The 13,792-nt window shown below is 57.6% G+C and overlaps 1 protein-coding gene across 2 annotated transcripts; it reads left to right on the top strand.

Moving 5' to 3' along the window:
- The first annotated feature begins 2,865 nt into the window (after positions 1-2,865).
- On the top strand, positions 2,866-12,507 carry DACT2 (dishevelled binding antagonist of beta catenin 2). Of its 2 annotated transcripts, none has more exons than XM_042985369.1 (4): positions 2,866-3,111; positions 8,654-8,759; positions 9,679-9,897; positions 10,718-12,507. In XM_042985369.1, exons 1-4 carry the CDS (start codon positions 2,866-2,868, stop codon positions 12,292-12,294), a joined length of 2,148 nt encoding a protein of 715 aa, XP_042841303.1. In that variant the 3' UTR covers positions 12,295-12,507. The 2 variants fall into 2 exon arrangements, with proteins under 2 accessions (XP_042841303.1, XP_042841304.1); XM_042985370.1 differs by lacking the exon at positions 2,866-3,111 and adding an exon at positions 5,717-6,023.
- The last annotated feature ends 1,285 nt before the right edge of the window (positions 12,508-13,792 follow it).

The raw sequence follows: 13,792 nt of genomic DNA, 5'->3' as shown, positions 1-13,792 counted from the left end.
GAGAGAAGCAGCACAAATAACCAAATGGAAAAAACAGAAAGAAAGAAAAAAGTCTGGGCAGGGAGACACATCGCTATTACAGAACATTTATGTCAACACAATTGAAAATATGATCACAATGAGAAAAACACTGCAACAAGCTGACACAAGAAGAAACAGAGAGTCTGAGTAATTACACGGCTATTCAAGGACTTCAGTTCACTATTTAAAACATTTACACACACACACACACAAACCCCAGACATAGATGGCTTTATTAATATTCTACCAAACATTTAAGAATGAAATTGTCTTAATCTTACACAAACCCTTACACTGAGTATCAAGAAGGAATATTTTCGTTCAGTGCGTGAGGCCAGCATAGCATTGATTCTGAAAACCTGAGAAAAAGTTTATGAGAAAAAAGGATGGGCTGACCCAGTCTCATGAAAATGGAGGCAGAACTCTAAAACAAAAAACTATCAAACGAAATCCAGCAATATGTAAATGAGGAAAATAAGTCATGACCAGGTTGGTTTATCCAGAAATGCAAAGTTAGCTTTACTTTTGTAAATCGACTAACATAATTCATATTAATAGAAAAAAAGAAAAAAATAACAATCTCTTCCATAGTAGAAAATACATTTGGTAAAATTCAATATCCATTTTAGGTAGAAGACAACTTCCTTCATCTGATAAAACACATACAGCAAACATCCTTAATGGTGAAATGTGGAAAACTTTCCCACTGCCCCTAGAAATGATATAAGGATGCTTGAAATCATCACTTTCCTGACACTGTACTGGAGGTCTTATCCACTGCAACAAAACCAGTAGAGAGAGAGAGAGAGGTGATAGATGATAGATAGATAGTTAGATAGATAGATAGACAGACAGATAGATAGATATAAAAGAAACATAAAAGATATGAGGATGGAAAAGAAAAAATCAAAACTTCCATTAGTCACAGATAATATGAACGTATATGGAAAAAACCTAAAAAATCTACGTAAATTATTCAAGTGAATAAGTTTGGCAAAATTGTTAGATTTCTTCCAAAGTCTTCTAACTTTGTTCTTTTTCAAAATTGTTTTGTCCATTCTGGGCTCCTTGCATTTCCATATGGACTTTAGTATCAGCTTGTCAATTTCTTGCTTATTTCTATAGACTAGCAATGAACATTGTAGAAAATCTTTATAAATAAATGAGTAATCCACGTCCATGGATTAGGAAACTAAATATTATAAAGACATCATTTCTCTCCAAATGTAACTCTAAAGTTGATGTGATCCCCATCAACATACCAATAGGATTTTTGTAGAGATCTACCTGCTGATTCTAAAATTTACATAATATTGTCAAGTGCCAAGAATACTCAAGACATCCTTCAAGAACAGGTGGCGGGACAGGCTCTACTGAGCATCAACACGTCATAAGAAGCCACGATGGCCAAGACAAGTGCCAGGAAACTAATCAAACAGAAGAGGGTGTGCAAAACAGACCTAAAAACATTTATGACAAAGAATGCATAGCGAACCCTTACATCTCGATAATTAAAAGTCAACCCAATTTAAAAAATGGGTGAAGGATCTGAACACACATTTCTCAAGAGAAGATACACAAACAGCCAATATGTACACGAAACCATAGGGAGATGCAAATCGAAATCACAGTGAGACACCTTTTCGCACTTACCAGACGGTTGTAGCCAGAAGTTCAAATGCCGGCCTCCGCGTGGCAGAACTGGACCCTCCATACGGTGCCGGTGACAATGCAAAATGGCGCAGCCGCTTCAGAAAGCAGTCTGGTCGTCCTTCAAGAGGTGGTTCTCAGTAGTTACCTACGACCCATCAGTGCCACTCTGAGGTCTGCACCCACAAGAAATGAAGATAACTTTCAGCTAAAAACTAGCACATGAAAACCCAGAGCAGAATATTCCTAGTAGCCCAAAAAGTGGCAACAACCCAAATGTTCACCAGTAAGTGAACGGGGTGCGTAACAGTGGTCTATCCAAACAATGGGATATTATCTCCCAGTGGAAAGGAACGATGGACGGAGATCACGCCACAACATGAACGAACCTGGAAAAGCCTAAGGGAAGAGAAAAAAGCCAGGCACAAAGGACCGCCTGGTGCATGATTCTATTGGCAGGAAATGTCCCGAACCGGCTGCGGAAGGATGGGGGCGCGGCGGCGGAGGAGGGTGAGGCTAATGGTACAGAGTTACTTTTTGGAGGTGAAAATGTTCTAAAGCTGGTGGTGGTGACAGTTGTACAGCCCTGTGACGGTTGTGCACACACAAAGAACCACTGGACTGTGCGCTTGAAAAAGGTGAATTGTAATGATTCCTGCACAGCATCTCAAAAAAAGCGATTATTTAAAAAAAAAAAAAAAAAAAAGACAAGCTGAGGATTCCGACTGCAGATACGCATCAGGAAGAGTGGATAACACGCTTTCCAAATCTGTAACGAGTTTACGGTGGTAACGTGGCCCTCACAATGCGCTACTGGGCCAAGAATTTATATTTTTACTTTAAACCTAAACACAACCTTTCACCGTGTTCCCCCTCCGGCCCTTTGCGGCTCTGCTGCTGGGCTCCCCCTTTTCCTTCGGTCCCCTCCGGCCTCAAGGGAGAGCTTGGGTCCCAGGGCCCCGGAGGGCGCGGGGCTCCGTCGACGGGGCGGGCCCGGGGGCGGCCGCTGTGACCTCGGGGCGTGTGCAAACACCGCCCTCCGCGGCCACCGATAGGTCCCACCCCACCTTGGCGACCTGCGGGGCGGGGGCGGGGAGAGGCGGCGCAGGAGGCCGCGCGCGCGGCCGGGAGGCTCCGAGGAGGCTCCGGGAGGCCGGGGGAGGCCGGACGGGCGCGGGGCGGGACGGGCGCGGGATGTGGGCGCCGGGGGGCCCGCCGGGGCCCGCGGGCTGGGACCGCCGCAGGGTGGGCGCCCGGCTGCGCGCGGCGCTCGCGGGGCTGCACGAGCTGCAGGGGCTGCGCGACACGCAGCAGGCGCGCGTGCGGGGCGCCCTGGCCTTGCACCCCCCGGCCGGGCCCGCGCACCCCGAGCACCCCCGCGGCCCCCGCGCGCGCGAGCTGCGGCTGGAGGCGGCGCTGGCGGCGCTGCAGGAGCAGCTGGTAAGGAGCGCGGGGCCCCGGGGCGGCTGGGGCGCGCGCGGCGGCGGGGGGCCGTGCCACCTGGTGGGGGAGCGCGGCGGGCAAGGGCTGTGCGACTGAGCGAAGGGCGCCCTTTGGGACCCCGGGGGACTGCGCTCGGTTCCAAATGACGCAGCCAAGCACCGGGATAAGGAGCCCGATTCTGAAAGGCGCCCTCGGCTGCGCCCGGGCTCTGCCTCCTTCCCCGCGCGGACGGACTCTGAGCGCGCATTGCTGTTTGTTTCACTTCCAGTGCTGCTCTGGCGAGAACGCCTGAGGTCGGTTTCCCTTGGCGGCGGGGGCTACGTGGGGTCAGACCCCGGATACCAGGCGTCCCTGCTGCGTAGGTTCAGGGACGACATAGCCAGCGTGCAGAGCGCACCCCAAATTGTCCCCGCATTGTGCTCAGGTTAAATGGGATCGCGTCGTTGAAAGAACACGTTGAGGAAAAAGCTTGTATCCCATGAAAGCGTCAACTTTAAATTGCAACCTGACCTGGGAAATGAGGCGTGTTCTCTGCAGCCCAGAGGCCGTAGGTAGAACCGGGGACCCTCTTAGGATTGCTTGGCCTTTGTGTCTTCTCCTTGGCCCCCTCCAAGTGCCAGCTCCTTTTTACAGGACTGAAGACACTCGTCCAGGTTTCAGTCCGCTGTACGCTTTCACTTCGTCCCCTGGAAACAACTCAGAATTTTTCCAGTATTGCAGTATTTTTTTTAAAGGAAAAACAGAAAGGCTGTATAGAAAAATTCCTATCTGATGGGAGTTAATTCCAGGACTCTTAAGTGGAATTTTCTTTTTTTTATAATTAGAAATTCAAATCTGTTCTGTGTAAAAGCTGCTTCCTTAACAAAGCAGCCTGGAAGGATCTGCACCCTCACTGTCAGCCTAGCTCAGGCAGGTGACGGACTTGTTAACCGTTCCTGGACTCAAGAATCCGGAAGTGCAGTGTCCTGAGATGCCTGCCAGGACTGCGGTGGGTGGGTCGGGGGTCGGTCGTCTTCCCGAATTGCAGATTGCAAAAACGAGGTGGCAAGATCGGAAAATCCAGAGCCTGCCTTTGCAGACCGGCCTCTGCCTCCGGAGCTGCGGCGGCACAGAGGGCAGGGGTGGGCTCTCAGGGCGGCCTGCTCTCCCGTGGCGCCCGCCGCGCTCGGCAAGCCGGTGGGCCCCGTGACCCGGAGCTCGGCGCACAGCGGCCACGGACGTGCAGGACAGTGTGCTGGAGTGTGGACCTGCTCCTCACTGTCGGAGGGCAGCTGGTGGTTAAGTAACACACAGATCAGCCTTGTGAGTCGTCAGCCCCCGGTTTCCAGTGCCCTTTGGAAGAGATCAAACGGGGCTGGGGTTTTTGTTTAATTTTTTTTTTTCAACGTGGCCGCCAGAAGGAACACGCGGACTTTGTCTTCAGACTGTATGGATTGCGTGATCAAAAGAGAAGAGGAATTGCTTTTGTGTGACATCAGCTCAGGGCTTAACGCTTTCACATCTTTCTCGCAGGGAAAAAGGTAGGAGTATTACCAGTGCCGTGATCAGAAGCCTGTTGTGCGCAGCGCAGTTGCAGGGAGACCTCACAGCTGGGGGCCAGGCCCACCCGGCGTGGACCCCGCGTCACCGTGCAGGCGTGAACGCAGGAAGGACGTTTATCTGACCCTCAGCGGTCTTGTCCAGCAGGGGTTCCCCAGGAAGCATTGCTCGGGATTTGAACTGCCATTAGGAACCCAGCAGGTTTGCACGTTAACGCTTGCCGAAATGGCTGTACCTTTTTAATTGCGGCATCTAAAGTCTCCAAAGAGCGCGGGGTAGGTGCCTCGTGGTACTTGGGGGGCAAATAAAGGAACAACTTCTGTTGCTCTAACAGAAGAGAACATTTCCCGTCCCCTCGTCTGCGTCTCTGATGCCCTGTGACCTCCGGTACTCCGCGGCCAGGCCTGTGCTCATCTGTTCATATGTTCAGGGAGATTCCTCGTTGCCTGAGAAGTGGCTGCTGTCCCCATCTCCGCAGGGGTTAGGTGCCCCGCAGCGCCCACAGGGTCGGGGATGCCTCAGGGGAGGCTGGGAGCTCCAGCTGCCACCAGGAGGCGCTCCGGAGTCCGTGGGAGAGGTGCCCTCCGGTGGAAGCTGAAGAAAGGGTTCTGAGGACCCTGCAGTGAAATCTTTTCCGGAAGAATTTCCCAGTAGTTGACTTGGCTGGTTGTGACTTGTCCTAACAGAGGCAGCGTGCGATGATTGCTTTTCACTGGCGGGTTCTGGCATTAAATATACCGCAGGAGCGCGCTGACTCTGCAGCTGTGAACATGATGTCTGGGATGTTCCCTGGACCCGCCATGCCTGCTTCATGCACTCACAGGGAAATGAACTTGCTCAAGGTCGCCGGTGAGGGCAGGGCATCCACAGGACCGTGCGCGGCTTCCGTCTCTTATCCGTGAGGCTGATGTGTGTGTGACCCTGGAGCCTTTGCTGTTGATCGACGGACCTCTTTTCAAGCTGGGTAGTGACGCGTCCCTGCCCACGGGGTGCGTGTGCTAGCCACGGAATTCCTGTGTGAAATCTTTCCTTCGCGCAGGCTCAGCTTTCAAGGAGAGAATAAAGGGGTTCTAGAGGCCATCGCTTGTCCTGAACTTGAAGGCAGATGTCAGTTTTTACCCTTTGAATCTGCCTTAAAGGTTTGAGAAGACAACAGTGCTGAGTTGCGGATGGCAGGCAGGAGGAACAAGCGGGAACCAGGCCGTTCTCCTGCGGTTCACAAAGCAAGCATTTCAAAGGAAGGGATGAACCGAATATTTGTTTTTAACGGCGTTCCCTGGATGCAGTTGTCAGACTTCCTCATGGTCACAGAAAGCCTTGGCGGGAGGCCTGTCAAGATGCAGGTGCCCGGGTGTGGCCGAGAGTCTCAGGTGAGGGGGATGGGGGGATCCCAGGAACCTGCACTGATGCCCAGGTGATCCCCGTGCCCGGGGAACTGTGGCTGTGCTGTCCTCACCCCAGGCCCCCTTACACAGCTTTGGGGGGACTCTGACACCATACTCCGCCCTGATGGTGAGCCCGAACGCTGGGGACAGGGCTGGGGAGGACGTGACCCCAGCGACTTGCGGGCTGCTCCGAAGAGAATCCACGTGACTGCCACGGTCACGTTCACCCAGCACCAGCGTGTTTGGAATGATGTTTTCCCTGCGGAAATACACGGGTGGAGATATTCTGCGGCCGGCTTGCCATGGATTATGCTTTATCCTGGTCTCAGAAGGGACTTTTGACTCTTTGCCCAAAGTTAGATGCCAAGTAGGAGTTAATGAAAAGCTGAGACATAAAAACCCCAAGTGAGGGAGGGACGGGGGAAGGGTTAAGGAGGACGGTGTAAATCCGGAATGGTGAAGCCCTGTAGACGTTCAGGGCCCTGAGGATGCGGTAAATCATCTGTGAATACCCGGGACCCTGTGTGTCCGTGGCCTCTCGACATTAATCAGAAACCACCCACTGAAGGCCTGGCTGGCCAAACATTAATCACAAAGCTGTGAATCTCAGCACAAGCACACGGGGCACTTTTTTCTTTTCGGAAAGGGGTTCAGAGAGGGAGGAAGAAAGCCAACCGGGGCGTCCAGGGTGATCTCCTCCTTCAGAAGGATGAGAGCACGGTGATTTGGAAGAGAAGAGGTCAGGTCGATGCTGGTAAGGGTCGAGGTATGACCTGACAGAGCGACGTGGTTGATTTCCCGTTGCCACTGACAGGAAAAGAAAAGTCATTTGCAGTAAAAATCTACACTAGCCCCTTTGCCCGATCTAGTATTCTTTACGTGAGAAGCCCATCTTTGCCTGGCTCTCTCTGCGACTGACGTTCACCTGGGTAATGTTTCCCTTTGTAAAAATAATCAAGGTAAGAAGCCAGGATGTTTAGGCTAGACTGGATGGTTCTGGGATTATCACGTTTTTGTTAGATTCAAGTCTGGTCTTTGCCATGTTGCCTACCTACAGACCGTGTTACGGCTGTGAGACTCTTGCTGTAACACTTGGAGCTTGTTCTGAGAGCCCTGGTTTGGGTCCTGGCGGAAAGGGGAGCTCGGCACAGTGGCTCAGGACGCGCCGGGGGCAGCATCAGGCCCTGGGCTTCTCCCCCACTTAACCTCCCGGGGGCTGGGATTTGAATACTCCGTGCCCACGTGATTCCCTCGTCGGAAGTGCACATTACTGCCGCCTGCCTCTCCCTTGGACTGAGTTCTCACGGTATTGGAATTGCTGGAATAATGCATTCCCCTGAGTCCCGTAATTGGGGGCTCGGGGGAATTGTTCACTTTCTATATAAAAGTCTGAAGCACAATCATTTTCTCAAACGGGGCGAACCACGTAATTACATTCATTAATTATTTGCCTTAAACTTCATTGTTGACGAAAACAAGAAATTGGCCCAGCAGACCTTGAAAACGGTGTTGTTTTATAATCGAAAGAAGGAAATCCGCGTTGGTTAAACGGTCAGTGCTCTGGGTGTCCCGCACGTACGTTATCTACGTGTGCGAACATGTGTGAGTACGGACTATGAGTATTAACCACGTACACGTGTTACACGGGTGTTACGTAAATACACACACACAGGTGTGTGGCTGACGCTCATAATAACCCATTTTACGGCTGGGGAAGCTGAGGCCTGGAGGGGAGAGAGCCTCTGAAGGCAGGGCTAAGATGTGAGCCTCTAAACCAAGGAGATTTCAGGCAGATCTTGAGGCTCATTGAGTGCAGGCACTGTCCTCTCCCGCCGTGCCTCTGTCCCTGTCCCTGAGGGCTCCGTGAAGCCTGGAAGAACCTGTAAAATGGGGTGTGGGACACATGCGGAAGGGGGACTTTTTCTCTCCGGGGGGGGGGGGGGCTTCCTGTCAGTTTCAAAAGTGAGAAGATCACCCAGGGTCTGCTGGGTCAACGAATATGGCAGTGTGGGCACCAAACTCCAGGTCTGTTACCCGTGAGCATGAGAAGGTAGCTTCTTGCATAAAACTGAGGACAGCAGCACACATATCCGTGGCGTGTGCCGGGTGCCGCTTTTTAAAAAAAATTTTAACGTTTATTTGAGAGACACAGAGAGAGTGCGCGCATGCGTGGGGGGAGGGGCAGGGAGAGAAGGCGACACAGAATCCGAAGCAGGCTCCGAGCTGTCGGCACAGAGCCCCACGCGGGGCTCGAACCCACGAACCGCGAGATCGTGACCTGAACCCAAGTCATGGACGCTCAACTGACTGAGCCACCCGGGCGCCCCAGGTGTGGTTTTGGATCCTGACTTTATGCTCGTAGACTGTATCAGTCTGTCCTTATAAAGACATGCCTAACTGGGAACTGCTGATTTTTTTAAGCCTGCCGTTGAGGGGGGACAGAGGTGTGAAGAGGGAAGGGTCGTGGACATTTTCCTCCGGTGACCAGAGAGCAGGGGACTGGCTCCGAGGGAGCAGTTTAAGCCGTATGCCCAGTGCAGACGTCACGTGCGTGGGGCACCGCGCTCGGCTTCTGTACTCAAGACGGTTTTCTCTCCCATGCGGTCCCTTCGCAGGCCCGTCTAAGACGCCAGGACGTCGGCCTAAAACCCCACCTGGAGCAGCCGGACGTGTGCAGACCCTGCGGCGAGGCGGCCGACAGTGACAGCAGGCCCAGCTCAGGTAGCCCGCGCGCCCCCTTTCCGTCACCCCTCCTGGGCCCTGCCCGTGTCCTCAGCCCGCCCCCGACGGCACGGCGCCCGAGCCGGGAGGCCCCGTTACCGAGGGCTCTTGAAGATGCCACACTTCTCTCCTGGCACCTAAGTGTGCTTCGGAACCCGGGAGAGTGTGCACGTGTGTGTTCACGGAGAGAGGGCCTGGCACGGGAAGCGCTGCTTCTGACGGAGGAAGGCTCGCCAGCCCCTCGCCTCTCCGGGCGGAGACCATTCAGGGTCTGCTCGGGCTGGGCTCACCGGGAGGTGGCGAAGAGCCGTTCCATCCGGCTCAAGCCTGTGTGACCTGTCACAGATGACAAGGAGCTGCCCCGTGTCCCTTACTGTGAAGCTGCAGGGAAATCGTTCCGGAGCCATTGTCCAGGGCACGTAATCCCATCTGTCCAGACGCTGGCTCGCGTGGCAAACCCAGGGGACCACGTCCAGCACTGGATGCCGTCTCTTCCTGTTGTAAACTTGCACAACCACGGCCTGGCCTGGGTGTGCAGTGTGTTTGGCAGGTCCGGGCTGGGGGGGCCCCCGGTGGCCCCCTCTGATTGCCACGTGGGATGAACCCCACAGCACAGGGGAGGGAGGGAGAAGGATGCCAGAGGCCTGCCCCGCAGGGGCCGGAGGTTAACGGTCACGGAACAGCCGCTCGCCGAGGAGGGGGGCGAGTGGTGGGGCGTGGGGGGCTCCCACTGGCCTGCTCGTGGGGCAACAGTGGACAGTCATGGGGAGCACTCCCGGGCATTCAGGAGTCCCCGGCCACCTTCCCCAGGTGCCTGCCTTGACGAGATCCCAAAGCCCCCCCAGCACAGGGGCGTCCTCGGGCAGGAAAGGGGCCGCCGCCCGGGGGAGCGCTGACCGCCTCCATCCACCCTGTCTAGGCTTCTACGAGCTGAGTGATGGTGGTTCCTGCTCCCTGTCGGCCTCCCGCACGTCCGTGTGCAGTGACCGCGTGTACTCCTTGGGCACTTTGCTGCCAGCTGACCCCACGGCCAGGCCCCGGTCAGCCGACGACACCACCGTGCATGGAGCCCCCCTGCCCACCTGTAGACCGCAGGCCACCGAGGAGGGCGAGTGCCGGCCCAGGCCGGTGTCTACAGGTAAAGGAGAGCCAGGAAGGCGGGAGGCCCCACTGCAGGGGGGGGCAGGGGGGCGGGCGAGGGGGCGGCTGTTTCATCACTGAGCACTGAGCCGGAGCCCTGTCTGCATCTGGCGCTGGGCTCGTCCCACAGGTGCCCCTCCGAAGTTTCTGCGGGCTTTTCTTGGTGTTTCGGTAGACAGGAATCAAGGGCCCACTTCCGTTCGTTACAGCAAGGCCGGCGTGACCAAAAGCGTTCTTTCTTATTATGTGGACATCAGAAAGTTACTGTAAAAGTCCTTCCGGAACCTCACACAGCCTGACGGCGCGTCTCCGTAACTGGAGGGGGCTCAGGACCCAGAGCGACGCGGAGAGCGTTCATTTCCCACGTGGATGCCCCCCTCGCCCAGGCTCAAGGGAGAGTCTCCATTTTCCTTCGGTCCGTCCCAAAAAGAAAAGGCTTCATCTTTGGGCCTTGTTAGCTTTGTAGGAGCAGACCCGGCCTAGCCGTGCCCGGTGGTCCTGGTGGACCTTTCCACGGTCTTCTCTCCGTCAGCGCCTCCACGGAGGGGGGGTCCGGAGGCCCCCCGCGCGGTCACAGGCGCCCGTCTCTCTGGGCACCTGCAGACGCGGGGTGAAGGCTGAGTGCGGGCTCTGCCGTGCACCTGCGACGGGGAGGCCCTGGGAAGGGGGCGGAGCTAGCGGCCGGCGAGACCCTTCCCCAGCCCCCCAGGCCCACACGGGGCACTGCGCCGGCCTGCCGCCCGCCGGGCAGGAAGTGACACTGAGGCTGTGCTGGGTTCTCCCCGATTCACCTGTGTGCTCGTCCTTCTCATTCCCAGGTGACCTCGAAAGAGTCCTGCCGTCTGCGGTGGTGCCCCAGAAAGCCAGCACAGACCCCACATCCGCGACCCTCCTCTGCCACGGGATGGGGCTGCCAGCCCACGGGCCGGACCCCAAGTACCGGCGTGACCTGGTGTCCACGGGGGGCAGGGAGGTGTACCCGTACCCCAGCCCCCTGCACGCTGTAGCTCTGCAGAGCCCGCTCTTCGCTCTGCCCAGGGACGCCCTGCACGCCGACTCCCAGCCGCCCCCTAGGAAGCCCCCTCCCGGCCCCACAGGCCTGTCGATCCCGACAAGACCTGTCCCTGAGGCTGGCCCTGCTGCAGCCTATATAGACAGGCTGCTGAGGCTGCGGGCCCGAGGGACCCCCGCGAGGAGCAGTGTGGGTGAGCAGGGGCCCCCAAGACGTGAGGGGCCCCCATCCCCGCAGGCACTTGGTGGCCAGAGAGCAGACGGTCCAGAAGGCCTAGAGAAGCTAGTGTGCACCCCGGGGAGAGCAGGAGCGGGAGGGCTGGCCCAGAGAGGGGACGCCAGCAGGGACCGCCTCGAGCAGCAGGGTGTGGGCACCCCGCGCCCCAGCAGCCTTCCAGAGGGGGGACCCAAGCCCTCCAGTGGCTGCGTCCGTGGGGACACCGTGCTGGGCTCCCCTCTGCTGAGGTGTGGGCGTGCCCAGGTGGCCGCCAGCGGTCAGGAGAGGACAGTCCTGTCGCCTGCCAGGAAGGCAGGAGGAGAGAGCCCCGCTCTGGCCCCCGAGGGGTGTGGCCGCCCCCCATTTGCTGTCAGCGGAGCTGCTCTCCTGGGGCTAAAAGCAGGCGCCCCCAGGACAAAGGCTGTGAAGATCAGGAGAGGGGCCAGTGACAAGGTCCTGAGGTTTGGGGGGCAACCGCCAGCGGGGGGTGCCCTCGCCACCCCCCAGCTGCCTCCCGAGTGGGGGGCCGGTCTCAGGAGGAGGCCCACGCCGGCCGGGGTGGCGCCCAGCCGGTCCTGCTCTGAGCCCAGACTCTACCCCGTGCCCTTCCTGGTGCCCCTGCTGGTGGCCCAACGGGAGGGCCGCGGGGGCCCCGCGCTGGCCTTGTTCCCCTCAGAAGCGGCTGCTGTGGCGGCCGGGGGGGAGGCACAGAAACAGCGCCGGTGGCTGTCCTCCGTGGAGGTCTCGGGCGGCCTGGGGCCCCACAGGCCGGCAGTGAGCAGAGGGGGCGGGCAGCGGCCCGCGTGCGTCCGGGCCAGGCCCAGGCTGCCCCCCCGGGCCCCCCGCGCCAGGAGCGAGTCAGAGGGCTCCGAGCACTCTGCCGAGGGTGCCTCCCTGCCTCTGTCCGCTGCCACCGAGACCAGCGAGGACGACAGGGCCAGCGACCACACTGCCAGCTGCTTTGGGGACAAGGAGTCCAGCAGCAGTGACTCAGAAGGCGGGGCCTGGCCTGGGGCGCGTCCCCCACAGCTCCCGCGGGCCCCAGCTGCCCGCAGGCCGCCCCTGCCCCCCGTGCCCAAAGTGTGCCGGATCAAGGCCTCCAAGGCCCTGAAGAGAAAGATCCGGAGGTTCCAGCCGGCGGCACTGAGGGTCATGACCATGGTGTGAGGCCCGCAGGAGACGGCCCGGGGCGTCCCCGCCCGGGCCAGGGAAGCCGTCCTGAGGAACCGCGATGACAGCACGCGACCAGCCCCAACAGGTGGACGGCCGACCAGAACTTGGGAAAAACCATAAGAAAACTAGCCAAAGCGTCTGTGGGTTTGTGGACATTCATGTAACACGCAGCTAGTTTCAGGATGTGGTTTAGAGATAAACATTTTAAAAAGCAACTGGCGTGTTTTTTTTTTAATTTTAATGTTTATTTAGTTAAAGTCGACCAGCGTGTGCGTGCAAGCAGGGGAGGGGCAGAGACAGAGGGGGACAGTGGAGCCCACGCCGGCTCCGAGCCGTCCGCACAGAGCCTGACACGGGGCTTGAACTCACGACCATGAGGTCATGACCTGGGCAGCCCAGGTGCCCCAGTGACATCTCGAACACAGAGGAGGGCCTACGAGGGTGCCGAGGCGGTGCCGTGAGAGGTGCAGGGGCCGCTTCCTGCCGAACGTGGAGAACGCAGGCTGTTCCAAAAGGGAGATCCAGGCACATCTGTGAGTCCGGGTAGAATTCCCACTGTGCTTCCTGGAATCTGCTTCGTCACAGGTACGAGGGCCTCCCAAGCTTAAGATCTGCTCTGGTAGCTAAAGACGACGTCAAACAAACGCACCCTTGATGGGGTTTTATTGGAAAACATGTTGCACAGGGTATCTTATAAGGACCGTCTCATTGTCCATCGTGGGGCCCAAGAGGTGGCAGGCGGGGCCCTGGAGATGGGGCACACAGTCAGAGGGTCCAGCACTCCCCTCCGTCTGGGCGGCGTTCAGGGGTGTCCCCAGGCTCCCCTCCGTCCGGGCAGTGTTCGGGGTGTCCCCAGGCTCCCCTCCGTCCAGGCGGTGTTCAGGGGCGTCTCCAGCGCTCCCCTCCGGGCGGTGTTCAGGGGTGTCCCCAGGCTCCCCTCCGGCTCCCCTAGCAGGCCTTCCTAGGGAGACGGCCGAGGGTTCCACGTGTGTGGCAGGTTCTGCTCTGTCCTCATCGCTGCTGTGCGAAAGGAGCGTTGCACGATTACAGGATTGGGTGCACGGTTTAGATCGGACACGCGTCTCCCGTCCTCCATGGGGCAGCCATCCTCAAGTCACGGGACGGGTTGGCCAGGCCGTGTGTCTCCCACCGGGATGCGTGGACCAGTGAGGAGGGGACACAGCGGGTTTGGGCCTCCCGGGGGGGCTTCAACCGAAGACAGGAGGCAAATTGAAAGAACAGAGGCCTTTTTGGGGGGCGTCAGGATTGCAGCTCGAGAAAACACAGAGGGCTGGGGTCTGGGGAGGCTGGGGATGTGGAGCGGAGGCTCATCCTGCAGTGAGCTGGAGGCTGACAGGTCCCGGGGTACCATCGGGGGTGGGTTGGCCCAGCATGTGGGGGGACTCAGGAGGGGAAATGAAGGAGGGCCGTCACGCAAGACCAGGCAGAGGCCACTTCCTCGGGGGTGCTGCAGAAGGTGTGACGGGGCAGA

Source organism: Panthera tigris, chromosome B2, assembly GCF_018350195.1.
Source record: "Panthera tigris isolate Pti1 chromosome B2, P.tigris_Pti1_mat1.1, whole genome shotgun sequence".
Taxonomy (NCBI): Eukaryota; Metazoa; Chordata; class Mammalia; order Carnivora; family Felidae; genus Panthera; species Panthera tigris.
This window is presented reverse-complemented; position numbering and strand designations above follow the sequence as displayed.